The 27824-nt window shown below is 43.9% G+C and overlaps 3 protein-coding genes and 1 long non-coding RNA gene across 4 annotated transcripts; all 4 read right to left on the reverse strand.

Moving 5' to 3' along the window:
• Positions 1-709: 709 nt before the first annotated feature.
• LOC147132295 (uncharacterized) lies at positions 710-10114 on the reverse strand. Its single transcript, XR_015082113.1, has 3 exons — positions 10041-10114; positions 9836-9918; positions 710-1015 (listed from the first exon to the last, which is right to left on the reverse strand). It is a non-coding gene; the product is annotated as an uncharacterized LOC147132295 (long non-coding RNA).
• Positions 10115-10178: 64 nt separating this feature from the next.
• On the reverse strand, positions 10179-14066 carry snx10a (sorting nexin 10a). The gene is made up of 7 exons (XM_086014957.1): positions 13770-14066; positions 11513-11554; positions 11344-11430; positions 11166-11266; positions 10981-11079; positions 10708-10905; positions 10179-10616 (listed from the first exon to the last, which is right to left on the reverse strand). The coding sequence occupies exons 2-7, from the start codon at positions 11543-11545 to the stop codon at positions 10484-10486; spliced, it is 651 nt and encodes a 216-aa protein (XP_085871083.1). The 5' UTR covers positions 11546-11554; positions 13770-14066; the 3' UTR covers positions 10179-10483.
• A 1604-nt stretch (positions 14067-15670) lies between these two features.
• cbx3a (chromobox homolog 3a (HP1 gamma homolog, Drosophila)) lies at positions 15671-18579 on the reverse strand. The gene is made up of 5 exons (XM_086014959.1): positions 18412-18579; positions 17694-17856; positions 17301-17457; positions 16389-16483; positions 15671-16236 (listed from the first exon to the last, which is right to left on the reverse strand). Exons 2-5 carry the CDS (start codon positions 17846-17848, stop codon positions 16110-16112), a joined length of 534 nt encoding a protein of 177 aa, XP_085871085.1. The 5' UTR covers positions 17849-17856; positions 18412-18579; the 3' UTR covers positions 15671-16109.
• An 883-nt stretch (positions 18580-19462) lies between these two features.
• nfe2l3 (nfe2 like bZIP transcription factor 3) lies at positions 19463-27442 on the reverse strand. The gene is made up of 5 exons (XM_086013934.1): positions 26452-27442; positions 22890-22970; positions 22190-22303; positions 21660-22104; positions 19463-21538 (listed from the first exon to the last, which is right to left on the reverse strand). The coding sequence occupies exons 1-5, from the start codon at positions 26926-26928 to the stop codon at positions 20772-20774; spliced, it is 1884 nt and encodes a 627-aa protein (XP_085870060.1). The 5' UTR covers positions 26929-27442; the 3' UTR covers positions 19463-20771.
• Between the last annotated feature and the right edge of the window lie 382 nt (positions 27443-27824).

The raw sequence follows: 27824 nt of genomic DNA on the forward strand, positions 1-27824 counted from the left end.
ACATATTTTATGGCAATCAAACAAGCTAGAATGAAAGACAACTTTTCTAATGATTCATGTGGCTTAGAAAAACTGCCTTGCTGTGCAATATAATTATCTAACAAAAAAGAACCTTCAAAAGACATCAATTACCAGACTAATTATTGCGTGTTACTTTCTGAAAAAAAAAAAAAGAAAAGAGTATCTGCAATTGTTACTGTATTTCTCTCTATCAAAGCAAGAGGTTTGTAAGGTGAATACACAGTATGATCCAAAGGCCCCAATAAGAATTAACGCCATGAAAGCAGTAATAATAATCATCACATCAAAATAATTTACTTTGCTAAAGCATTGGTCCGTGATCGGCATTTTTTTGTGATTGGTCGGTCAGAGCAGGATTTGATCGAACAAACTACATTAAAGCGGAAGTCAAACCAAACATAATTTTTTCCCAAGAATATGTTCTATGCAAGCCCACTACTTGAAACAGGGCAATCTGATAAATATTGTGTTTGTGGAATAAGTGTTAATCCACTCGCCGCGCCATCTCTGGGGGTGGCCATTTTGTTTTCTATTGACCGAAACTGACATCACAACTGCTCACGATGACCAATCACGGCTCGGATTCAAAAAACAAGTCAGCCGCGATTGGTCGTTGTGAGCAGTTGTGATGTCATTATGAGTCGACAGAATACAAAATGGCCGCCTCCCAAAAAAAAAAAAAAAAAAAAACAGCCAAATAGGAGCTAATCAAGGTTAGCAAGTTAGTATTTATTAATGAAATGATTCGTTTTAGCTTAGTTTTAGTACTGGAAGACAACATGAGGAAGGAGCGAGGAGAGAAAAGAGGTGGTGAATGATCGCTCTGTAGGGAGGCCGCGTGCAACCATCTGCCATTGATTACCTGCTGTTTGCTCCCCGCTCACCTTCCTTCTCGTCTTCCTCAACCGAGCCGAGCCAAGCTCCTCCCCCGGCAGCTCGCCGTGTTTATGCGGAGAGCCGGCCGAGACGCCGGGGACCCCTCTCGGCGCCTCCGCTGCAAAGCAAGCAAGAAAGTTCCAGTTGATTTGTGACTTTACCCGTTATTTTTACACTCCTCGCCCGACTCCGCCGGGGTTTGGACACACATGTCTCCTCTTGTGCCAGCGTCGCCAAACAAACGAGCGCTCAGCAGCACACGCGGAGCGGCCGTCTAAGGGCCTCTCTAATGGATTCTGAAGATTCCAATTTCCCCTCTGCCACCAAAGACAGAAAACCCTCTGAGCTCAATTACCCCTGTCTCACACCAGATGACACCGCGGGCACACACACTTGGACGCATCCTTTTTGGTAATCGCATACACACCCACACACATACGTGAGCACCTTAAGCTGCTGTGACATGCGGAGGATCACACAATCGGTGACACGCTAGCAAAGTGAGAGCAGTATTAGTGCCGGGTAGATTTTATGTGATAGGAGGAAGGAGGCGATGATGAGATGGAAGATGGGAGGAAGTCAAGCATGGAGGAATACGGGGACACGCACGACTACACGGCTGAGGAAAGATGTTGAGGGGAGCTATAGGACGTCGTCTTATATACAATCCACTCTTCCAGAACCCGTTTTAAATTCTACAATTAGCTGGACGTCTCGGGCTATAAATAGGTTCACTTTTTCGCCGATGCGTGATGTCAGTCAGTGTTGGACTGCTTGGGGCGGGGGGGAAACAAAACAATTTAAATTATAGCGAGGCTCCCTCTTTGTCTGGCTACCCTTTTAACGGGATAATTACTAGTCTATTCATTCGCGCTCAGCCAGGGCGATACATCACATCACCATGCGGCGGCCTTGCTTTCTTGTGATAAACGTCCTTTAAAGGCAGGCGGGGGAGGGGGGTGGGGGGGGTGGTGTGGTGCCTCACCATTGATATCAAGCTCGGCGTCTGCCACAGGATTGCACCAATAGTCACTTTTACAGATTAAATAACCCCCTGCCAGAATGTGGAGGACACGGGGCGAAGTGCACCTTGCTTTTTTTTTTTTTTTTTCCCCCTCAGAGAGTGACGCCGACGCCTCCCCGTGGGGCCCGACAATGAGGAAGTGAGCGAGAACGGGAATGAAAAGGAAGCGAGCGGAGCAAAAAGTCATCTATTATTCAGCACGGCCCGATCCCCGCGTACGCGCGCCATTAAAAATAGGAAATCCATAGCGGAGACAAATGGCTTCTAAATGAAGCGCTACAGGAGGAGAGCGGAGATAGGGACCCCTGTCACATGCGCTTTAATTGTCTCCCGGGGCGATAAGGGGGATTTATCAAATTCATCATGCCGCCGAGGCCCGTTGTGCGGACGACGACGCCGGCGGCCACGCGTTTGGCGGTTCAAAGATTCCCGCCTTGAGAAAGGGGACGAGCTGTCGCCGCTCCCAACGCTCAATGCCAAGGTTGAACGGAAACAAACCAGAGGAGGAATCGCGCCGTGTCCAATTTGTGTTTTTATTCGTTCGGGTATTCATTTCTGACAATCAGAAACATTTCAATCCCATTAAAACACATATTTTGCTTATTTGGGAGAGCGGATGCCGTGGCGATAGCAAATAGACCGTCTTTGGTGTGCATACGCGGTTGTTTACATGCCTTTGCTCGCCTTTGTTCCCCCGTTGCTAAGCTGATCCGACCAAATAATCAGTTAAGCGTGAGACAAAAACAACATTATACCTCCGTGCCAACGAGCCCCAATGTCATCCAGAAACAATTAAAAAGCCTTTAATGAGCCGCGCGGTAGCACTGGCTGACATGTTCTTTAGACGTTATAATGAAGATGGACGCTTTAGTTGAAGTCATACTCTTTTTCCGCCTGGGTAATTATTCACCTGGTGCTCTTACAAGGCCACCGCAAACGCATTGGGAAAAGACAAAAATCAACATCCACATTTGATTATAAGAATGATCGTGACTAAGCTAATCCGTCTCGCTAGGTACTCAACAGAGTGACAATTGGATCGCAGGCTGCTTTAGCTGTATGAAAACGATACATTTGGTTTGGTTGTTGTGGATGATACTGAGGTCACTATGCTATCATTTCTAATAGTCTTGAATCAAATAAATCATGTCAACGTCGGCCACAAAAAAAAAAATGCTATTCGAACTCAAACTTCAAATTAATGTGAAGCTTTGAGTCAATATTGAGCATTTGTAAAAGGCAAACACTGCTTGTGTTGCCCGTCATTACCTTAGTTCACCTCATGTGGGCGGTTTGCGCATTTCTCCTCACTTTAGCAAAAATTACACCAAGTGATAAAGATTGCGTTGGAAACATTATAAACGACCCCATTATATTAATGACGGAGGAAATTAGGGTATAATTAGCGAATGGGCGCTTTTTATGATTGTTACAATTAACCCAGGCTGTTGTTACAGGTGACCCTCGCCGTGGAGGAGACCACATTAAATGACCCACTGCTCCCTCTGAATCAAACGGAGAGCGAGAGAGAGAGAGAGAGGGGGGGGGAACACTGAAATCATCACAGATTGCAGTAATAATAACTACCTATGCGAGTGTGTGAGCGTGTGTGTGTGTGTGTGTCCGTATCTTAAGTGATGGATGAATGACAGTGGGCATGGCAGCTCATCTTCTCCTAGGCGACAGGGTGACAAAGTGAGACGTTACGGCGGAGAGACAGCACAACCACCGCCCTGGCAGAAAGGAATCTTTCTCTCACACACACGCACACTTTTCCATCCTTTTAGCCTCACCTCTGTCCACCTGTCTGCCCCCCCTTCCATGTTCCCTGAAAGTGAGCTGTCTCCTTGTCTTCCCCACAGCATGAGACCTGATCCCGTCAGAGAACCCCCCCCCAGCCACCCCCCGCCTGATAATACCACCCGTTTCCAATCAATGGCAGCGGCATGAATATTTCACACACCTGGGGAGGGGGAGGAGGCGTGTCCTGTCTCCTGGGGGAGGGGGGTGATGCGAGAATGGGGGATGGAGGGGTTTGAGAAGGATGGTGATTTAGGCTGTCGGGGCGTCTGCATGGTGGAGAGATGGGAGCTTCTCTTCCTGAGTCAGACATGACCAGTAAGTCATTACAGGGGGGGGGGGGGTGTGGGTTCATAAAAAAAAAAAAAAAAATACAAAATAAAAGATGTCGAGGGAATATGTGGCAGAAAGGAGCAAAAGGACTTTTCTTCTTCCATTGCCATCCCCCCTTCGTATTCCTTGTCTATTCTCCTTCTGACCCTCTCCTCTTCATATCTCCTTTTTTATTACCCCCACACTCACTCTAGTCTACACCATCTTCTCCCTAGCCCCCCCCCCCCCCCCCCCCCCGCCCCCCAATCCCTTCCTCTCCTTCCATCTGTCTTGCTTGCTGCAGTGCCCATGCTGCCAGGCAGTATAAATCACATCTCTGGGCTTGGCTGCAATGGGCCTGAAAATAAAAAGGTATAAAAGTGTCAGGATGAGCTACTGGCTGGGGGGTGGGGGGGGTGCAGAATTCCTTTATGATAGGTCTAAATCCTCACACACACACACAGTGAGGAGGATTGCTTGTGCGACGCATACACGTGCACAACATATGCCTCCACTGTGAGATGCGCCCCTGTTCAAGCAACTAGTCTGGCTCTCTTTCCACATTACTCGCAACACAAACACCGCCACACATCATCTTGCAGTCTTTGTGGGCGAGCCAGAGAATACAGACATCATCATCATCATCATCCCACTTTTTGAAAAGACAGGTCAACTCCCAAATCATCCATTATCTAACGCCTTTTAAAAGTGCACAGGAACAACATCGGCTCACCTGTACTGTGATTGGCACGAAGCTAGCATTCAAAACCTGGTCAGCTGGGTTTCCGTTTACTGCATTTGGGTCACGTAATCCTCTTATAATTACAGTACGCATTTGCCGAGCAAAAGTGTTTGTATATTCTACACTGAGGGGAAAAATGAATTTACTCAATTTTATTTTGTCAAGTGGTTGCACAAAATAAAGTTTTGGCTTAATTGACATGACAAAAACCTGTCATTTGAACACAGGTGTGTAGACTTTATATCCACTGTACTGTATGTAGACATAAATGGCATCCAGAATGCACATTAATGGCTATCAAAACTGTATCTTTGAAAAAAAAAAAAAAAAAAAAAAACGCAAACATTTTTTGTTCAACAATATGTTCTATTCAAGCCAACTAGTTGTAACAGGGCATTCTGATAAATATTGCGTTTGTAGAATAAATGTTAATCCACTCGTTTTTAGCCATCTGCGGGGGCGGCCATTTTGTCTTTTGTCGACTGAAAATGACATCACAGTCGACAAAAGACAAAATGGCCGCCCCCGCAGATGGCTAAAAACGAGTGCATTTTGCTGCTCAATTTATATTCCACAAACGCAAAATTAATCAGAATGCTATGTTTCAACTAGTGGGCCTGCTGGGAACATATTCTTGAGAAGAATATGTTTGGGTTGACTTCTCATTAATGTATTATAATCCTTATATCACAAATTTAACGACAACACTCAGTTTTATTATTATATATATATAAAAAAAAAAAAAGTACTTAGTCTATTTGTAATACTTTGGGCAAATGTGATCCCCTGCGCTGCACTCCTTAACACAGTTTAGGGGGATTTTCCCCACTGGGTTATCAAATAAAATATGCTCAATGATAAATTCATTGTTCTAAACCAATAAAAGTCTGTTACGGTGGCCTGTAATGTATTGCGATCCCTCTGTTGGCAGACATGTTGTTAAGGTAAATGGCGATGGGAATAGGGAATTTAGATGAGTGAAAGTGAAGTGAGTCCATCACTCGTGCGAAACCAACCTACAGCTCAGTACTCCTTCAAGCCACATCTCCACGTGCACTTTGTCATTTCTATTAGATCAGCGCGTGTGCGGTAGGAACACACACACACTCATTCTAAGTAATGCTGATAAAGATGAGCACCTCCCTGGGGGGGGGGCGGGGGCCACCACGTCAACCAGCAGTGGCGATGCTTTGGCTTGATTTGCCGTTTTAACTGTATTGATCACAAATGCAGAAGAAAAGCGTGCCAGGCTGAAAAATAGACGCAGAGTAGCCCGCCTCCCCCTCGGGTGTGTGTAAGTGGGTGAGTATTTATGTTCACATTAGCGGGGCTCTGGCTATGCTTGCACACACACGGGCGCGCACACACACACAAATTGGCTCATCCATACCTGCATTAAGTGTCATAAACCTCGCTCTGATGAGCAAGCTCCCGTCGACCTTGGAACTCGGTGGAAAGACAATGCAAGGGGAGCCCACGCTGTGAAAGGGGGGTAGATAAGAAGTCGAGAGGCATGAAGGAAAGTGGGGGGTTAACAGATTAGCGGAGGAGGGAGGGAGGTATAGAAAAAGAGTAAGTGAAGCCGCTCAGTATGGGGCAGGAGGGCAGCGCCCGCTCGCGCTCATCTCGAATGCAAATGCGCTTGCCGCCCGGCGCCGTCGTGACGCTCGTAACCGCTCCGGAGGGAAGCAATTACAACGGCTCCATTCGCTCAGAGAGAAAGACACGCATGGCTAGAAGGGGGGGGGGGGTGGTAATTAATAAGGAGATGGACAGGATGGAGGAGGAGGTGGGGAGCGGGAATCTGCGCCATCGATCGTCACGGGCCGCCCCGCTGTATTGACACGCACCGGGATCGACCCGACTCATAACTTATGGCCGGCTTCTCATCGGAGAGGTCAAGGGTCGTGTGTCTCCTCGAGTGTCTTTTGAAATATCTCCTTGTTACTTTTATCCCAGTCAATTAGAAGACTTGAGCCCGATATGAGCTCACAGGCATTGTTCGGGCAGTGGCGGCCGGGGCCGGGGCGCGGCGAGGCACGGCGGCGGCTTTTATTGCGCTCATTTAGGCCGGTAATATGTCATCTCCATTAGGCGAGTTTTAACACTCACAGATAGATGGCCCCGTGACATTTATCTGCGCACGGGTCGTATTTTAGTAGTTAAATGGCCGGCGATGTGCGGGGGTGCGTGCAAAAAATGAGTATGTGTGTTTAAGGAGTGCGACGGCAGGGCGGGAGCAAGATGCATCGACTTTTAATGACACGCCGTGGAATAGCACTTTAGCGGTAATAATCCCAAATACAATGCATGTTGCCACCTTTGACCCCTTGAGGGAGGGGGAGGGGGGCGCGAGGCGGAGAGCCGAGCGTCTCAACAGCTGAGGTGCGGCGAGCTGGGCCGACGGCGTCAGCGCAACGAGAGGGCGGCTAATTACGTAACGAAGCAGCCCAGGGACAGGGGCTGAGCCTTGATGGAGGCGCAAGTTGAGGGAATTCAAAGAAATGACGGGATGGGAATGATTGAGAGACCCAAGAAGGACTTGTGGAGGCTAATTGCTAATATGGATTTTGCCATTGTTGACTTTTGAAAGGGTCAAAGAGTTGAAGCCATTCCCAGTGGTAAAAGAGCTCATATTCAAGCCTTGTAACTAATACCAATATACAGTGTCAAAGTTGGACGTCATCTGTTCCGGGCCACTAATCGCCCTTTGATTTGCTGGGATTTTATAATCAATTTTCCAATAGAAAATAATAGAGATTGACTGATATGTTTCTTTCAGGGCCAATACCGATTATTAGTAGTCAAGGCGGCCTATAACCGATATTTGGAGCCGATATTATTTTTTTGTAAAAAAAAGAAAATATTGTCATCAAAATCTTAAAAAAAAAAAAAAAAAAAAAACCTTGTTGAAACGTCTTAAAGCATATGTTTATTGAACAATTTTTCAGATTTGAATAATGTCGATTTTTTGGGGTATTATTACTCTAAATTTTTGACAATATACATCTTTTCTAACAAAAGGTTTAGGGAGCACCCAGGATCGTCAACATGCCTTAAAAAGTGAAATGAAAACACTTTAAAAAAATGGCTCCATATAGTTTTCGACAGTAAGTGAAGTTCTCTAATATTTCAAAATGACAGAAAATTTAACTTTCACATCTTTGTTTTGATTCCAACACAGTTTTAAATTGATTCATTATCGGCCATCAGATATTTTAAAAAGGCTGATGCCTCTTTCATCAAAACGCAGAATATTTGCGTCGATAATCGGCCGGGCCGATTATCGGTCTATCCCTAGAAAATAATTAAATGAACTGAATTATTGCATTCGGAGTCAAGCTGTTTTAGTAGGCGAATTCTCCCTAGTGCACATTCACACCATCAAAGGAGAAGTTGAAGAAATGGGGAGGCCAGGGAGGAGGGAAACACGCAGGATTGATCATACAGCAAGAGAAGGGGCTCAAGTGAATGATGGTGATTATTTGAGATGATATCATCAGGTGTGCCGCGGCATATGATCGACTGTAATTTCACTCCAGTGGGCCAAGAAAGAACTCTAAATAATGTCAGCAACAAGGTGCCTGCAAGCACCGGGTAGCCCACATGAGTAGCCTGTGGGCCTGTTCCGAAATAGTACAATCAACGGTGATGGAACATTGTGATTTTCTCGGAAATGTCGAAGTGGTCTGATGAAAATGTGCGAAACACGTGCGAAACTAAAGAAAAATGGGACTGTTACTGTGAGCGATACAGCTGTTGTTGTGCCCATTGTTCACTCTCGATGAATAACATTACTGATGATAAAGGAAATTTGAGCAAACATTCGCATTAATCAGTACCACATCTTGGTTTCAAAAAGGTTGTTGACCCTGATATGCCGGCGACAATGACAAGCAGATCACTCAAATGACCAATTCAATTGGCCCGTATTTGCTTTTAAAATTTGGCCTATTTTTTTGCCGATAAAAAAAAATAAAAATCCATGTCAAGCTGTTGCAACTAAGCTACTTCTAAAAACAAGTAATCAATAATGCAAACTTTTAATGTTACCTTTTCAAGATAACTGTCGACATTTAGTGCAAACTCAAATCCTTCACTGAATTCCTAACATAAGAAGCAGATCTTTCTCAACCTGACACTTTTGTAAAATCCTCTCCACAACAAGACATAGGTCCAAGATCGCTGTCATTTCACATCAAACCGTTGGAATTCACCTGTCTGGAGGCGCTCAAGTTAACTAATGTGAGAGAAAACAAACAATTAAAAACATCACACCGGCCCAGAGCCTCTGCATCGGCGCTGCTTTCACAACTCAGTGGCCACCCTAATTGCTTTGAAATACAATTTGGGCTGGGCCTTTGTTGGCCGTTTTGGAGGTATGAAGCGCTTCAGTGCACACTGGAAATTGAGTTATAAATTACCAAGCCGAAATAGATATGAACGCTGAATGCTTAATATCTCAAAATGTTAGCTCCCCCTCACTGTCTGATGCAGATACGAGTCGACAAAGCTGGCCCCGCTCGCAGCTACGTTCCGACGGCTTCTGAATCAACAGCCGCGTTTGTTTCTCCTCGGACGTGTTGATAAGGTTAAGCTGAACTACAAAGTGCGACGGCGCCTCCAACCGTAAACAACAGCGAAAGAAAATCTTCATTTTGGTAAGCGCGGCCATCCCGTCGCGAGAACGGAAACGCGTTTTCAAGCTAGGCGCCGGCGCGTTCACATCTCGGGGCATGTTATGCGAAGTCGGCGACAGCTTCATGATGACTCGTTCACATCCAGGGAGAAGATGCGCAACGGGGTTGGGTTTACTGTGGGGCAGGCCCGCGTCACTCCAGCTCTTGATGGGAGTGCTTGAGGTGGACCAGGGGACAACTGCCGTCTCCTTTAATGAGCCTTCGCTTATGTCGTCAGCTTTCAATTTACAGAGCCGTCCACTAACCCTGGCCCTCGTTCGCTCACCCTCTCTCACGCGCAACACGCTTTGGGGCTGTCGTGTTTCTCGCACGTTTCCCACAATTGTGTGTTGGAGTCATTCATTCGCCGTCTTCTCCTACCTGGAAAAGCTGTCACGAGGCGGATGTCGTCTTTGTTTGGTCGTCACCCCCCGGAGCCGAGCAAGTTGGTTGGTGCGGCACACCTGAACAGGCGGAAGCGATCAGGATTGATACAAATATCCTAGTGAATCGATCCAAATATTTCCATAAAAATCTTGATTTGATATTAGACTGCAGGCCAGTGAGTGGGGTTGCCAGTGCTTACCTTCCTGCAGGGTCTTATGATGTCTCAACTCCCTCTACTGGGCGGCTTTGCGCAGAGCTCATGTCACAGCAGACTTTGTGAAACAATCAGCACACGACTGGAAAACACTTTCTTCAAAAACAGTTTATTCATCCTTTAAACAGATCATAAAAGTGTAGTCGGATTTTTCTCTAAAACCCCCGCAACTCCAAAAACGTACCCGACTAACCTCGGCTCCGGAGATAAAAAATATAAACATAGGATACAATTAAGAATTCTGAAATGTGGATTTACTGTACATTTTTTTTTAAAAACAAGAAATATTCTTTTAGTACACACAATGAAATTGGCATTACTTTAACAAAAAAAACAAAAGCTTATTTAAAAAAAAAACAAAGAAAAAAAAAGTTTTTAGAAGCTAAGGAAATAATTCACTCTTGTCCGTAAATATTGAACCTCGGGGTTCACCGAGTTGTTTTGCGGACGACTAAATCACAACTGCACAACTCCGCATCTCTGTCGGGCGACTCGAACAAGTGGACGGAGCTTCCATGAATGGTGCTGTCCACACTTAAGCCCAAGCCTGACGAAGAGGTGCTGTTGGGAGACACATCGGGTCAATGCAGAGTCGCCCGTTTTTAGGACCTATATATATAAAAAATAAATAAATAAAATAAATACGTCATACCTCTCACAGTCAGAGTCACACGAGGCCTTATCGTCTTCCGACGTCGGCGCGCAGCCGCCGTCGAAGCACTGAATGGCCTCGGCCACCGTGTACCTGGTCTTGCCGAGAGCGCACCTCTGCATCTTTTTGATGCTGAGGCCCGACTGGAGGAACAGATGGAGTCGACTGTCTGACAACAACAGCGGCGTGTGAAGAACGCTAAGCAAGGAAACGAGAGGCATTTAACACATCGGCCATGGAGGCGTGGCTTCCCTCAGCTCGGGACGAACTCACATTTCTAAAAAGTCCTGCAGGCCCTTCATCCTTTGCCTGACCTGCTCGCCGTTCCTCACGCTAAAGAAAGGATTCCAAGGGGGCAGCTTGGGGATTTCTCTGGAGGAAGACAGGAACGCCTCAACTCACTTGTTCCCATAGACGGAAGACGCCGCTTAAAAATCGAACCAGGGAGGTGGACGTACATAATGAGGGCGTTTTGTTCCAGGCAACGTCGCAGCCAAACAAATTCTCGGTAACGCCGCCTCACCATTGAAGCCTTCTTGCGAAAACACATGCTATTCGTCTACGAGAGAGCGAGGACGTCGGTGAAAAAACATCGCGAACGGACGACCGACCGACTTGGGATGTGGGGCCACTCACGTGAAGACAGATTTCATAGTCCACATGCGTGTGCCAGTGGTCATGTTTTTGGAGCCTTGGGTTGCCAACAAAGACGCTGATAAACTCCTGAAAAAAATAAAATAAAATACATGAACGCTTTTCAATGGGATTTGACGAGGATCACTGAAGAGTGGGCGTGGACACTTGCAGTTTTGGCGAGGTTGTCAAACATGCTGTCCATGGTGGAAACCTACAAGATAGCACATCGGAGTAAGCAGCATAAACAATGTTTTCCTTTGTTTTATAAAATCACCTCTGCTACTCTAAACACCATCACAAGCACTGACCCATATTTACAACCCAAATCAAATTTTTGATCCATGAAACAATACAAAGTGTCAAAAACGTTCCAGGACTGATTTCAAACCCGAACTACGCCTTTCCTATTTCAATGTTATCACCAGTATTCCGTTGAAGAGTCTGACATTGACATTTAAAAGTTAAAGTCGTGTTAGTTGCGTTCTTCGATGTGAAGACTATCGTCCACTGTGAGTTCTTGACACGGGGACAGAGAAACAGCCCGCACGTCAACACAGAGATCCTGCCACATTTGCTTGGTTCAGTGCGCGAGAAGAGGCGAGAGCGACGGGACAAAAAACACTTGTGCATAGGGCCCTGAGCATCTGACAGTTCCTGACCAAAAATAACATACCCCCCTGCTCAAGTAACTTCAACTTTTCAAGGACCGCATTGAAGATGTGAACGATATCAAGATGGCCGTCACCATGGAGCTGCAGAGAATCCCAGAAAAATCCTTCCAGCAACGCGTGTTTTGGAATTTGAAAACTATTTTATATCTTCTCCAATCCGTCTTTCAACCATGTCAATCTAAATCTGCCCTGGGCCTTCAGAATCACTGGACTTTGCATCTGAAAAAAAAAAACTATTAGCAATAGTGCAGTTTCCTTAACCAATCATATTTGAAATTAATCCTCACAAGGCCGAAACGCTGGCCCTTGATGTCGACATTTTTCCAAATTGATTCCAGCCAACTTCAACTAACAAGCAAGACACCTGCACACATTAATAGATTTAAAAAGAGGTGGCCCAGGTACCAAACGCACGGCCACTGGTCATGATAGATACTGATCGTTTGAATGAAACAATTACAAGGGTGAGAAGTGTTACAGTTGAGGTAGTTACACAGCTTAAGGACTCAGGAAGTGCTGCACCTTTCAGCTGATATAAGCATAAAGGCGAATAAAAGGGCACGGGAGGTGGATTTTAGCACACAACACCAAAACAGGATTAGAACCAATAAAGCCTCTTTTGTACACAATCAGCACTAATGCATGCCAACCAGCAGAATAAATGCATCTATTATAGTGCAACAGTTCCAGGGAAAAATTAATTCCCTCTAAGAAAAAAAAAAAAAAAAGTTGAAAACTACACGCATCAGTTGACGTCACAATGTGACAACTCAGCTTTTTCTGGTAGTCCGGGTACAATTCCATGTGACTTTTGTGTTCTGACACTAATGAGCAAATTCATCCGGGACTCGAGGCCGAGTAGAGTCAATCAATGAGAGCAGATAATGCTGTGACCAAACTGCACTTATAGGTCACATGAACTCACACGCCTGCACTCGCAAACCATTTGCTATAGACTATTATGAGAACAAAATATTGGTTGTGGGGTGATGATTTAGCCAATACTTAAATGTTTACCTTACAACTTCACACAATCAATACACAACCAGGAGTGTCAAACTCTTTTATTTCACGAGCCACATTGCAGTTATGGGTTCCCTCAGAGGGGCGTTGTGACTGCAGAAGCGTATCAAAATGTTAAATATACACAATAACTAGTTTGGAGAAGAAAGGTATATGAAAATACTTCGCTCAACTACAGAACACAATTTAAAGTGAATACACTTTTGGCACAGATAATAGCAAGAAACATGGAGACACACATGATTTCTTTATGTGGCCAAATAAAATGTGAAGGGGCCCCAATTAGCCTTTAAGCCTGAGTTTGACCCCTTTAATTTGAACAGCGCTCCAAATAGACCACAAATCTATTTCCTGCTCAAATTCATATTTAAATGTCAAAGTATGTATGTAATGAATCTTTAAATGTGAATCAACATGTACAGCATAGCATCACATTGTAGCAATGTTTCAAGACGTGTGATTGGACTATAGAACAATTACCAGGATCCAGTCTGGACAAAGTAGGCTATTATTTTCTTGTTGGGTGTTTCTATATAATTGCATTGTTAGTAATAGTTTGTATCGTTTTGAATAACATTTAAAATATGAATAAACTGATGTGGAATTTGATTCGATTTTTTTCCTTAGAAAAGACTGAGGAGACGTCAACAGAAAAAAAGTCGAATTAAGATTTAAGAATTTTACAAACCAACACAGAATACATTATAGAACTACTCAAGTATTTTCACGTACCTTTCTCTTGTTGTCCTTATTAACAGAGCTCCAGTCTGCGTGTTATTCTTCAGCCTGTGATGGACTAAATCAAACGCTCATGGTAACCTCGCCAACTTCCTTGCTCACGCTTTCTCCCCGCACACGATATAAAAATGAAAATAAAAAAAAATAAAAAATAAAACAAAAAAATATGCAACGCAGGATGCGAGCTTAAAAAAGTAGTAATGACTACTACGATAGTGTTGGCGTTGGTACAACAACAAAACAAAAAAAGGCTCACAAACGGCGTGCGCGTGCACACCTGTTGTTCCTGCTGCTCACTGCTAAGGGAAAAGTTGATAGTTAAATGATAGCACCTGGTCAGCCCAGGGGGGGGCGGGGACTGTGGCGTCACATTAACATATGCATAAACGATACAAGTAAAAACATTGTTTCAACGCGTCCTATACTACGGAAGGACGGAAGCGTATTGCATTCACATGAAAATATATGCTGTAAATAGATGCTATACGACCAATTGTTGCTAATTAATTGGAATGGGCCGATATTACTGTAGTTAAACAGTATTGATAGTGAGATTGACTAAAGTATACATAGAGCTGGCAAAATCACTCACATAAAAAAGGGTTCATGTGTGTGAGTAGAAAAGTGCTTCAAATTAAGTAAAATTGACTGATATGACGTTTTCATAATTGAGCCCACTGTTTAGCTGCATCAAAAAGCTGCAGGAGCCAAAGAAACCATTGCAGCCGTATAAAAAACTTTTTTTTATAAAAAATAGAAAGAACTATGTAAACAAACTGATTGTTGTTTTGTAGTATACTCGTCCTGAAAAAAATATATATTTTGCACCCCTTCTAGATAATGATGGGAAAAACACCATCAAATGCAGTACCGAGCTATTAAAAGCAACGTCAGGTAAAATAAAATGTAAACAGTCAGTTATTACGTACTATTTAGTGCGTAATTAACAATTTAAAATATAATACATGCCATCAATCAAAGTTTATCTCACTGTCTTTAATCCCAACAATCCCTGAAATAAGCAATGACTCATCATTTTAATCACTGCTCCTGACGCCTATTCGTGTATTCACACTTCTCCACCCCACATTCCCCCTGCAAAATATGTTAAGTACACTCGTCCAAACAAAAAAATAAAAGCACTTACCAGTTACCAACACTGGCCAAGCTATTGAAATCAACGTCCAACCAGGAAAGGACGCTCAACAGTTAAGACAACTAAGTAGTTTACCAACACCAGCCCCCAAAATTTGCATACAGTAGGGTCTTTGTGGTGGGTGGAGTCGTGGCTTTTCATGTTGTTGCTTTAACAGTTATGCTGCAATTTCCACAATATTTAATATACTGTACGATAGTACTGACAGATGTGTCCAATATTCAGATCTTTGATGCAGCGAAATTAACTAAAAGTATTCCAAATCGTGGAGTTTCACACTGCTGCTAAAACTAAAAAAACACCAATACAACCTTGGCTGTTGCAGCATAAAACTGGACAATTTAATAAATATCAATCATGGTTCGGTTTATCTCTCTAGTCATTAATAGCTACATGATCTCAAGAAATCTGCCTACACGGATGACATAGCTGCATTAGTTAGATCTGTCTCAATCAAAAAAACAAATTTGTTTTGTCCAAACTTCTATATGCACTTTTGTAATCAAATTACACAGGTCTTGTTGCCTCAGTGTATGTTTTTTTTTTTTTCAAGCATTTCTGAAATATAAACAAAAACAATCACATCTATATATTCCCCATCCAAGGCCATATTTGAAGAGTACTATTTAATGTTGGCTAATGTGTGGTAACAAGTATTTTAGAGCCTCAAAACTTTAGAATAAAATCAATATTGGTGCTGGGTGGCCAGTCGTGACAGATCTTTGTATTTGAGCTGAAATTTGGTCAAAAAACTTTATTTGAATCAAAGCGATATTTACAAAAAAAAAACAAAACAAAAAAAGACACTGACAAAATGCGATGCTGAACAACGACAGACAAAATTTTTCCTTCCGATGAGATTGTGAGATCAAACGCCGGCTGACACCATATGATGCGCGTAACCATATGCAACTCTGGGATGTGGACGCAAAAGCAGCAACTTCCGCCAACCTGGCATCTTTAAAACAGAATGCTTTTTGTGGACATTTCATTTGGAACAATTTCCACCTCCTACACAGGTGCTTTACGCATGAATACATTTCGAAGATGGAACAAACAAAAAAAAAAAAAACCTACAACAGCTAAAAAACTAGAAGGCCAGGCCAACGAAGGAGAGTCAGTCCTGAGGAAAAAGGGGCGTGGGTGGTTTGAGGAGGTGCAAGGCCCAGAGCCAGATACTACTGCGCTTCATCCTCTGGACACGAGTGCCATGTTAGTCTCTCCTCGTAGAAGGCAATGACCACTTGAGGGCACTTTGTGTTGGCCTCGCGGGCTGGGACTAGGTCGGCTTCATCCGAGTCTTTCCTACAGCGACGAACGGAACACATCGTTAATCTTTCAATGTTATCTTTGTCATATGTTGTAATGTGTTAAAAGGTTGCAAGCAAGTTTCATGGTAAATGGATTATGTTTGCTGTTCGTGATTACTAACTTAAATCTGACTCCTCCAGTCTTACCATTTCATCAAGAACATCAACTCCCCGCTGCTGTCCGTGGCACCGATGATTCTTTCTGGATCAAGTTTCCTCGCAAAGCCTCGGGGTTTCTCGGGCTGTAAATGTGAATAGTATTAGTATGCAATAGTAAAGTATCTTGTCTGCACGTGGCAAAAAGGGAGATTTAAAGATGTGTTTCTTCTTTGTTGAATTCATGTTGCTATGATGTCACATAGCAGACTGAACGATCACTCCTTACGAATGATGGTAATTACCGCTATACAGTGGCACCCAAAATGAGGCGTCTTTAGGGAGATGCAATTATTAGCGTGGAAGCGAAAGCAACACATGCCTGCTCCCCAATCACACCTGAGTAAAATTAGCGAGTCGCGTGACACCAGGGAGGAAAAAATTGCTAATGTGCCCCAATTTGGACATTATGGCCCAATCCCAATACCCATACTTGCACCGTACGGTCTTCGCTGAAGTGCACACGTAGTCCAAGTGCACGAAGGGTTTGAGGGCGAACATTACAAGTGTACAAAAATTGCAGAATTGTGACACGTGTGACGTCATTGACAAGGGCGCAAACAGGAGGGACGACAGAGCGCTTCGCAGAATTTGGGCCACCATGCACACTCGTACCCTCGGCGGGAACGCGCAAATGAGGGGTACAAGGGTTTCAGTGTCTACTCACTTTCCAGTGAGTTATATATTAATGAGTGGGTGAGGGACAGTAGATGTAGCTATACAAGCTGCACCCTGATTACATTTTAGCAAAGTGTCATTCCTTCAGTGTTGTCCAATGAAAAAAATAAAACAAAATGTGAGGCGTGAACTTACTTTATGGAGGTACTGCAGTTACATAAAATTTCAAAACATGAGGGACTTGGGTGTTATTGTGCAGCTTTCGGCGCATTCAAAACTACTCACAGCATCTTTTTTCTTCGCATCCATTTCAGAATCGTCCGCAGGCGCCTTTCTCTTCAGAGAAGCCGGCTTCTCCTTAATGTTCTTCTGGGCTTCGAGGAAAGCGTTGATAAGCTCCGGACAATCCAAGTTCTCCTCTGGCTCCCAGGTGTTGTCAGCTCTGATGAGCAAAAGTAAGTTTTTAAATTAAAAAAAAAAAAAAAACATTAAAATATGAAGCAGGATCAGACAAATACCCTGAAATACATTTGTAAAGACTACTTAACACCGAATTGAATTGCAAACGTGCAGGGTCCTCATGCAACTACAGAAGTAAATGGACAGACCCCATAACAGGGAAGCCCTTTGACCACAGCAGGGGGGCGGAAATTGGGGGTCTCTCCCAAGGCAACTCACTCTGTAAATCCTTTCCACTTGAGGAAGAACTCCACCTTCCCATTCACAATACGCTGGTCCAGAACTTTTTCCACCACAAATTCCTCAGGTTCCTCTTGTGTGCCCTGCCCCCCCTGTGAATCCTTCCTATTTTTGGTATTCTGCTTCTTGCCCATGCTGTGCTCTATTAAAAAGAGATAATAAACAGTAAGACTTCAAGTGTTAATAAAAACTATTAACACACTTATAACCAGAACAATGTTAGTCTAGACCAGCTTATCCTGCAGCACCCTGAGATAATGGAAGCCTGCATCATACTGGGACTACACGTCCATTTTGCGCTACATAGAACAACTTTCGAGAAAGAAAGATGTTCTTAAGGTAACTGTTGCATCATGATAAAAGACCCAAAGTTTGCGGACATTAATGCTTATCGTTGGAGGTTAACTGCAGCACTACGGTGGCACACTCGACATAAGATTGCCCTAGAACCTAAATATAACCGATAACAATTTAATGCACACGTTAAACGGCTCGACAGACGCACAATTGGACTTTTTTAAATGGCTGAATTAATCCTCAAGTTCCGTTAACTAACGACTAGAAACATACACGCAGCGCTAACTTGGACGGTTAGGGCGCTCACGCGCGAGCCTTTCAATTAGCTCAAAGAAAGGAGCTTTTTAAAAGCGAGCAATACAGTAATTACGGTGCACTCGTTTCGTCTGTGGATACGCACCTTTTCGACTCAATTAAAAAACAACTCGCCGCAGGTTGGAGGATGGATGGTGAACACGCGGTCAGCTTCTTTATCCCAACTAGCACGGGCGCCAAAAAAAAAAAAGCTAGCTTCTGGCCTTGTACGGAAGCCGGGGCGGAAAAGGCGCCTCGCTCTTCGATGTTACTCACTTCCGGGAAATAGTTCGTTGTTTTGTTTCTCCATTAATGGTTCCGCAGACCGATTTCAATGAGTACTAATTGTACTAATACCATCTATATATTCATCCATCGGTCAAGAGCATTTTTATTTTATTAGTAGACTATTTTGAGCACATGTATTATTTAATGACCTGGTGACCCAAGCAATGATTATACACTGTATTTGAATGGTTGAACATGAAGCACACTGAACAGGATTGATAAATTAGCTTAAATGTTTCATATTTAACAGTTAACTTGCACCAAAACCACAAAACACGTTAGAAAGTTAGGAAGAATGGTTTATAGTACTGAATATCAATGCTACAAGTCTATTTTTCAAGTGAATGTTAACGTTGCTGCTGACCAGTCCAAGGTACCCCAAAAATAGTAAATCAGCTTAACAGTTAAGAACAAAATATTACTATCCATACTTTACATGAAATGATGTACCTGTATATTTAATATTAGCACCAGGGGCGGAGCCATGGGTGGGCCTGTGCAGATTGACAGACTGCCCGCCCAGTGGGATTCATGAAAAAAATATATACTTTTAAATGGTTAGTAAATTGTGTTTATTTCATTGATTAAAAATGGCATAATTGCGTTTGTCTAAGGAAGATCCGAACTTCATATTATTCAATTTGTCGTTTTATTTGAATATGCGATGTGTCAGGACAGTAGAATTGTGCTCAGTGAGAGAAATATTCAGGCCCACCCATTAGCTGCGTTCTGGCTGCGCCTCTGATTAGCACTATTTATTGTAGTGATGATTGAAGCCCCAAAGCTGCTCACATGGTTTGATTTGCTGTGATTAAAAAAAATACTTCACAATGTAAGAAAATGTTAACATTCAATGCAACAAATAGACACAAATTGTTTATATTTTTAATCAGAAACATGTCAGAAAGCATCTTGAACTCCCCCAATCAGAAAACATTCAACACCATGCAATCAAAAACATCTGCCTAGCAATGATGAGAAGGGAGGGGAAAAAGAGAAACATTTATACCAAGTTAAGAAGTAAAACACTTGGGTCAAACCAGATAAAAAATGAAAATGTGAGAACATAGGAAAGAAAATACATCATGAACTAGTTTGTGCACGTCTCTCTACTGAGTATCTTCATTTCGAAGACTGCAGAATGCCTCAGAAAAAACACAGCAACCCCAACTAAATATTTTTCAGTCCCAAACATAAAATGTGATTGTATTCTATCTTTAAATGGGATGGTTTAGGTCCATAATGGAGTGGTAGTTGTAGTGCACTTAAAATAATTTACAATTTTTCCCAAGTTTTAAAATAAACTCAAATGAGAGGTAGAAAACAACCTTGCCAAATCATTCAAATAAATTAGTACGAATTGTGCTTTAAACCAATTAATGATTTCGAGTTGTGAAACATTTAAACCATAAACCATCCAATGCAACTTAAGGCCTTGCCAGTTTAATCATTGGTATACTGTGTATGTCATCAAGACATAACCCACTCTCATTTTATTTTTAACTTTGATAAAGCACACACTTCCAAAAAATCTGATACAACTCTGTAAACATCAGATATGTAACTCCCATTTCTCTTACCACTTTAGGATACGGTTGCCATAATAGAAATAAAAAGACGCTGCCATTGACAGCTTTTGATGCGTATAAGCATTTCTTGAACTTCAAAATGGTTTAATAAATACAGCCATTAATCACCTGCTTGTATCGTAGCTACACTTAGAGGATACATTGAAACAAAACGAGACTTCACCGTAATCTTTGCTGGCTGGCCATGCTGACACGTAAACATGCCTGTCAGCAACATTTCTGTCAGCGAGAATAGCCAGCATTCAATTGTGACCCATTTTGATGTTTGCAGGCACAGAAAGCGAGTGGTTGCATCACATACAGTCGCATACAAACTTTCCTTTCGACGCATCCATCTCAAAGAAGCTTAGGATGTCCAGTGTGTAAGCTACATTTGCCCCATCCAACCCCCCCCCCCCCCCCCCCAGTCAGTCAGTATATATTTTTTAAAGTAAGTCTTTCTGTGAGTGTCTCCTTTTTTGGCAGCTTTAGCTGTTTTACACTCCCAACAGCAGTGGTTCGACACGCGCGCCCAGACCTTGGTAAGGCGATCCCGCAGCCAGAGAAAGGCAAGAAAGTTCCGCTTTAGGTTGGACCAAGAAATACCGCATCACTGCTTTTTCCCCTTCTTCCTCTTGTCCGTTTTATTGCTGCTCGATGTGGAGACCGCTGGCCTTCGCACGGGCTGAACTACCACCCTCCCGTTGGCCCCGCACTGCAGGGTGAATCGGTCTGGGTTCAGGGGCTGTCCCGAATCATCTCTCAGGCGCGCCAGGACGTCTCTGGTGAGTTGCTGTATCTGCTGCCCCACGGCCCCCATGGTCTTGGCCGTGATCTGCTTCTCCCTCAGCAACCTGTCTCTGTGGGCGTGGAGCCGGTCCACCTCCTCCTGGAGCCCCGTGATGGCATCGAGTTTGCGCTTTCGGCAGTTCTGCGCCGCCAGCTTGTTCTTGCCCCGCCGCCGGATGTCCCGGAGGAGCGTCACCTGCTCGGCCGAGAAGCCGTGCCCGTCGACGATCTCCAGGAACTCCTCCACGGGCATGTTGACGATCTGCAGGACGGAAAACGGGATGCACATGGCGCGGGCGCGCAGCTCGTCCCGACTCAGTTCCCGCTCCTCTGAAGTGGGGCCTTCGTCTTCGCTCATTGGCTCCTCCTTGATGCCTTTGTGGGGCAGAGTGACTGGCGGCGGGTTCAAGAAGGCGGGAGACGAGTAGCTGTGGTCATGCCACACGTGCTCACTGAGATCCACGTGGGGCCACATGTTGGCGCGGTCCAAAACACCTTTCGAGGGAAGTGAATCCACCTCGCTGCTGTATCCCGTTGCTCCGCATTCATCTTCGCAGGAACTGGATGACGATGACATCTCGGATGAACCTGTACAAGCAAGTCCATTTAATTGATTAGTTCAAAAAACAAATCCATTTTTATCCAGCAGGACACTTCAGTTTGGTGACAACTGATCAACAGCATGATCGCATATAAAAGACGAACACACCTGGGGAGACTGGACCTCCAGAGCTGCTCTCCAGCGAGAGACCAGAGTCAGAGTCCAAATCCTCAAGGATGTCGGGGTTTATACTTCCAAAGGAGTCCATCAGCTGCGAGTCAATGTTCTCCAAGCCCTCCAAACCCAATTGATTGATCTGGTCAAAGACCGCCTCATCCAGGCAGTCGCCCAGCGCACTTTGCAACGACATGCCGCCGCTTAAGTTACACACGGAGGCGAAAGGGAGCGCGGCCAGCCCCAGGGCCATCCCCGGTGAGGCGTCGGAGCGGGTGGAGCCGGTGGACTCCTGTCGGAATAATGGCCTCTGCTGCCTGGCATCGGATGCTCCGCCGCTGGTTACCATGGCATCCAGCAAAGTGGCATCCAGGTTGATGCCGCTGCTGCTGTCTATGTCCAGGTCTGACAGGCGCTCCGTAACAAAAGAGTCCAAGTCCTACCAAAACAGCACATTTACACTTGCTGATAAGCACCTCAAGTCATTTGACAAAATATGATCCGGACAAACCAAGACAACTTACATCGAGGTTAGTGACGGGCATTGACAGGAAACTGCTCCAGTGCTGGTCAAAGTCGTTCGGGGGCAATGGCAGATGTGGTGACTCAGACAGTGCGGTGATGTCATCGAGCACGTTCTACAGGCAGATCATCACACAAATCAAGTTTTAATGCTTAATTCACACAATTACACCGTCGTTGCTAGAAGCTTTTTTTTTGGGGGGGGGGGGGAATCACATCTTGACCAATCCTAATTTTCCCAGGCAGCGGACCGCCATTGAGTTAGGCGCAATGCCCAAACAATAGCCTCACATTGAAGCTAGGCTGCAACAACAAATATCGATAAAAATTGATAATTCAAAAAGTGCTGGCAATAGATATAATTATTCATTCCTTGTGTCGCACGATTATTATGTCAATAGCCCTGTAATGTTCCCGTCGTGTGCCTTGTCATGGTGAAAAGTGGCCTCTTAGGGGCAGTGTGGTGCATGCATACAGTTAGCAGCTTTATCATATCAAAGACCAGAAGAAGAAAGTCATGATTAAACTAATATGCCAGTAGTATTGTTATATTATGTCCATAATTTAGGAAATTAGATTGTGTATGAGAGGCAGAGTTCCCGGGCACGCTTCTAGACATTATTGGAGAAGGAAGCGATAGGAAATTCAAAATCAGACAGCGTCTGCATACAAATAAACGGGAGGCGACCAACAGGTTCATACCTCTTGTTCCAAAGTGGAACTGAGTGCCAGCTGAGTGACTGGAGCAGATTCCTCCTCCTCTTTAACGACAACATCATCCTCCTGGCGGGACACACACAGACAGATGGCGAGGAATGAAGATTAGGAAAAGGAGAGATTAAAAGGACTGCACAATACAAGCACTGGAAGGGTCAGCCAAACACTGCATTCGTTTGCCAAATTGGTTCTGTCAAAGTATATATTTTTCTATTCTTGCAAATTAAAAGGCTTGATGACACGGAGATGTTTGTTTTCATTAGCAGCTGTTCTAACACCAGATGGAACTGAAATCTAACTTTACTTTTACGGGAAAAATACGGCAGATGGGCCCTTTGGGACGAATTCGCATTCTTTAAGCAAGTGTTTGTGCGCGTGAATAGTGATGATTAAGAGTTTTACGCATAACTGCACAGCAGTTTTCATAACAACAAAAACAATCGAAGTCAGCAGCGCACTAGCATACAATATTCTTGTTGTCTCAAACTATTATTTTCTGGTCTGACCTGATAAGGTCTTGTTTGTTCAAATTGATGTTACTGTGCAGTGAATTATAGAGGCTAAACTATGATTTAGCTGATCCCCAAGTTATGTCTGAGCATGTCCGACGTTCACTTGTGTGAATGGAGATCACTTTTACTGCTTTCAAACATCAGAGGTGGGGGGAAAAACATTTGGGCAGGCAGGGGGCAACGTCCATTCATGGACTGCTGCTTTTGAGCTAGCAAACAGGGTGGAGGTCTAAGGCCCACTCCTCCACCTCTTAAGGCCCACAGCTGGCGGTTTAGTCTGGAGAAAGGAGATATGATTACACAACTGGCGAGCGGCATCAACTGCTCTCAGGACAGAACAAATCCGCCAGGCGTTTTCAATTCATATCGAAGCCTGGGACATTTCCACGACACGGAATGTGAGGCAAAACAATTCACAGTGGTTCCATGCGACGCCAATGTCATTTGGAACAACAATTGCTTTTCTCCATTTTGTTCATTTTAGTGTTTGGGCTTTGTCGAGTAAAGAATGAGAAGAATTCACTTGCTCATTTTATGGATAAGATCGCCAGTTATCTAGCTAGACCAGTTAGGTAATGTCTGTTCAGTACAAGGTAGCCTCACGTTATATCACAGGTGGGTGTCAACAAATTGGAATATCGAGGGAAAGTCCATTTATTACAATAATTTGGCCTTCTGAAAAGTGCATTAAAGTAATATGACTGGGCTTCCTTTTGCATTAACATTGTCAAGGCGGAGCGGTATGGAGGTGATCGGCCTTTGGCACGGTTCAAATAAAATAAAATCACTCTCCCGAAAACTCGTCGGCAGCGGGAAACATGTTGCTCTAAAATTTCTTTCACTCGATATTCAAATTGTTTTGTCACCCACCTGTACATTATACCATTCCTCCAATTTGTTTTTAAATCCAAGGTACATACTTTACATTCGAAAATTCTCAAGTAGATAGATAAACAAAGATCCTTGTAGTAAACAAATTATTTTCGTAAAAACGACATGAGGGGGGGAGTGACTGGATATTTTGGTACAGCATTTTAAAGTATATTATTTAGCATTATATGGCTTTGTTAACTCAAGAATGGCAAGCACTTGGTTACTTGTTAAGGCCCTGATAGACCAAACTGACGTCAGAGGTCGTGAAGCGCCGTGGCGTCTGAATGCGCAGTCTGTTTGGTGTAGTGGCCACCGTCGTAGTGTCGTAACCCGTCTGTAAGCGTCTTTTGGGGCGTTTACGTATGTTCAATCAGCGTCGCCAGTCGTGACATTTGGTCACTGATTGGCTGTTAGCTAGCAAATCAGCGTGCGGAGCACCAACGGGAAGCGCCAAATGCGGAAAAACAGTGAGCATGCCTCCGCTACCTAAATCTTCTTACAAAGAGCGAGGGTTGACAATGTAAGTATTTCACAATACCGTGTCAAGAACGTGATGGTTTACTTCGGGTGGGAGTTCATCGTGAGCGAAGAATATAGCTGAATGCATTGTTTCCGTTTTTATAATCCGCCCCCGGCCAACAGCTTTCCGGTTGGGGTTTTCTAACCATGGGAAATGGTGACTACCGCCGCCGATGGTATGGAAGGGTATTACATCTTATGCATGCGCAGAATGCACTTTGATGGTCAGGTTCGCTGTCTGTCGCTGCGGTGTGTTTTGCCAGCGTGACGTGCCGGCGGCCGGACGCGACAGGGTGTAAGCGTCTGTCACTGTTGGCCAGCGTCTTTTTGGTCTATCAGGGCCTTTAAAAAGATGAGATCACTAGCTGGACCAGTTAGGAGCCATCTGATGTTCAAAATATCTACTTCTCAGACAAGTCTCACGTTGGTAACATTCAACTGTTCCCTATTTCTCAGACAAGTCTCACGTTGGTAACATTCAACTGTTCCCTATTTCAACATACTTGGTGGATTGAGGGAGGGACGCCCTTATTTAACATTCTGCTGACTTCACAAGCTAATAATAGCCTGCCCTGCTTATTGAACCACAATGATTGCCTCTTTCATGTAACTTTTGCTGGCAAGGTGGCCAGTGTCATAGGTGTAAGTGCTGCAAAATAAGTTTCAGGCATCTGTACTTTACTCAAGTATTTTTCTGACAACTTTTTTTTTTAATTCCCTTCATCTGAAAACTGTTTTCTGTACTTTCAACTCCTTGCTTAGTCAAAATGGGCTTGTTTGTTTTTGTAACCACTAAGGATGATGACATGTTAAAAATATTAAATAGAGTGAGGTAACGTCAATCGTGGCCAAGACCTCCAAGTTGTTTTTCATGGTGCTAAGCTATCAGTTGTATCATGTTCCTTACCACCCTTCTGCAAATATAGTGAAAACGCGCAATTGACACCTCACCCACTAAAGTTCATAGGCTGGCACCAAAGACATACTTTTGTTACTTTATAGCAAAGAGGTCCAAAAAAGTCCAAAAAGGTGAATATGCGAATACAGCACCACAAATGTGCTGGGGTAACGCTAGCATAATACACTGTACATTTTTAACGCTGTCAATTTCAGAATATGTAACGTTCAACTTTTATTCGGTACTTCTACTTAAGTACAGCGAGTGAGTAAACTACTTCTGACTTTTGTCATGCTTTATGCAACAGTTACATTCTCGCACTTAACTCTTAAAATTCTGCTGACACAAGGCCCAGATGGAGATTTGTGTGCAATTTCGCAAGTGATTTGACAGCTCAGAAAGCAGTTCTATTTTCCAAAAGATGCCATAAGGTGTCGGCATAACACTACTTTTACCAATAGGAAATTCCTCAACTCACTTCAACATAATCCTTTGGCTCCAAGTTGCCACAAGTCGGTGTCAAAGTTATTTTACTGTATTTTTTTCATCAAGTAACGGGATAGGTTACAAAATAAAATCCCTAACTATTCACTGTAAGACACTGAATATAATTTTTACTTGTGTACATTACAGTGTCTGTAATGTTACTTTACTGCTTTTACACACTTTACACAAGTGTACTTCTGTATACTACTAGTAGTACTTCCTTTGTTGAGCTTTATGCAACATCACACAATATACTTGCCTCTGTTCTAACCCTGCTGACACAAGGCCCAGATGGAGATGTTCGCTGTGGCTCTTGGTTCCTGTCATCGCCGGCTTGGTTGTCTTCTGGGTCCGGTTCGGTGTCTGTGCTGCTGCTAGTTGAAGGCTGTCCCCCGTCAGACTTGTCAGCGGGCGACACTTGGTGCACCAGCCATGCGTTCAGCTGCGTGGGGAACCGCGGAGAGCCCAGAGTCCGAACCTCCTCCAGCAGTCGGCGACTTGCAAAGAAATAGTCCAACTCGGGGCATTTGGGGTGCACGGTGTATCCCCCGAGAGTGTCTCTTAAATTATGGAAGGGCGTCTGGGTGTAGGCTGAGCTCGGACCCAAATTAATCTCAATCAGAGGCGAGTAGTAGTCACTTAAGTAGCTGTCGATGTCCACGCGAACGCCAATCAAACTGAGCAAGATGGTCAACTGAATCAGGCCTTCTGTGAAGTATTTTTTCGCGACTTGCATTTTCTAAATACGTTGGCACTGCGGATAAATATGTAATGCTGGCTTAACCGTTCCTTTTTTTCCGAGTGGACAAAGGGAAAAGCCTTAACAAAGAGCACGCCTTCCCCTGTCAGACAAAGAGGTCCGCCTGTACCGGCGAACTCGTCGGTTAGCAAACGCTATGCTAGGTGCTAAGCTACCAGCTTTATGACCAATTACCGCAAACCTCTTGGAACAAACATAGCGAAACACGCTACCTTTCAATCCCTTGTAGTAGACCGCTTGTCGTTTTAATGGTCAAAGCCCACAGACGTCATTAATGTTACGTAAAGTGCGATGTCGGTGAAGCTCAATGCGGATAACCAAAGAGTGCTCCACTGAAAGAACTTCGACAAAATTTGCATAACTAAGGAAGATTGGGTAATAGCTTTGACTACAGCAAGACCTGATTGGACAGTGTCACTGTCTGTCATACTTTCACCCAATGATATTTCCTCTTTTTTGGAAACAACTTCCTGTTTCCGCAACACAAAAGTATTTACCTTAAAAAAATAACAAGAAACACTTATGTCGCTTCAGGACAGTACATCGAATTATTATAACGATTACGGTTGTATCGCGATTAGTTAGAGGCTACTTTAGTTTCTCTCACAGGGTTGTCAACAATGTAGTTTGGTTTCACTAGCTGGAATCATGTATCTGTCTGGGACAGTTCGTACTACTGACCTGTTTTTGTTCTATGTTTAGCCAACTGGTAAACGTTAGAATTACATTATGAACTTGGTAATCTTGTTTTTCAAGCGCAATGAAAACAACTTATGTAACTAATGTTGTTGGGTTTTTTTTGTGTTCAAATTCACTAATCTGTCATTTGGGTGCTGGGTGCAAGTGTGACAAACAAGCATTCACAGTACCAC

Source organism: Filicampus tigris, chromosome 18 (assembly GCF_054856515.1).
Source record: "Filicampus tigris isolate MCC_2025a chromosome 18, RoL_Ftig_1.0, whole genome shotgun sequence".
Taxonomy (NCBI): Eukaryota; Metazoa; Chordata; class Actinopteri; order Syngnathiformes; family Syngnathidae; genus Filicampus; species Filicampus tigris.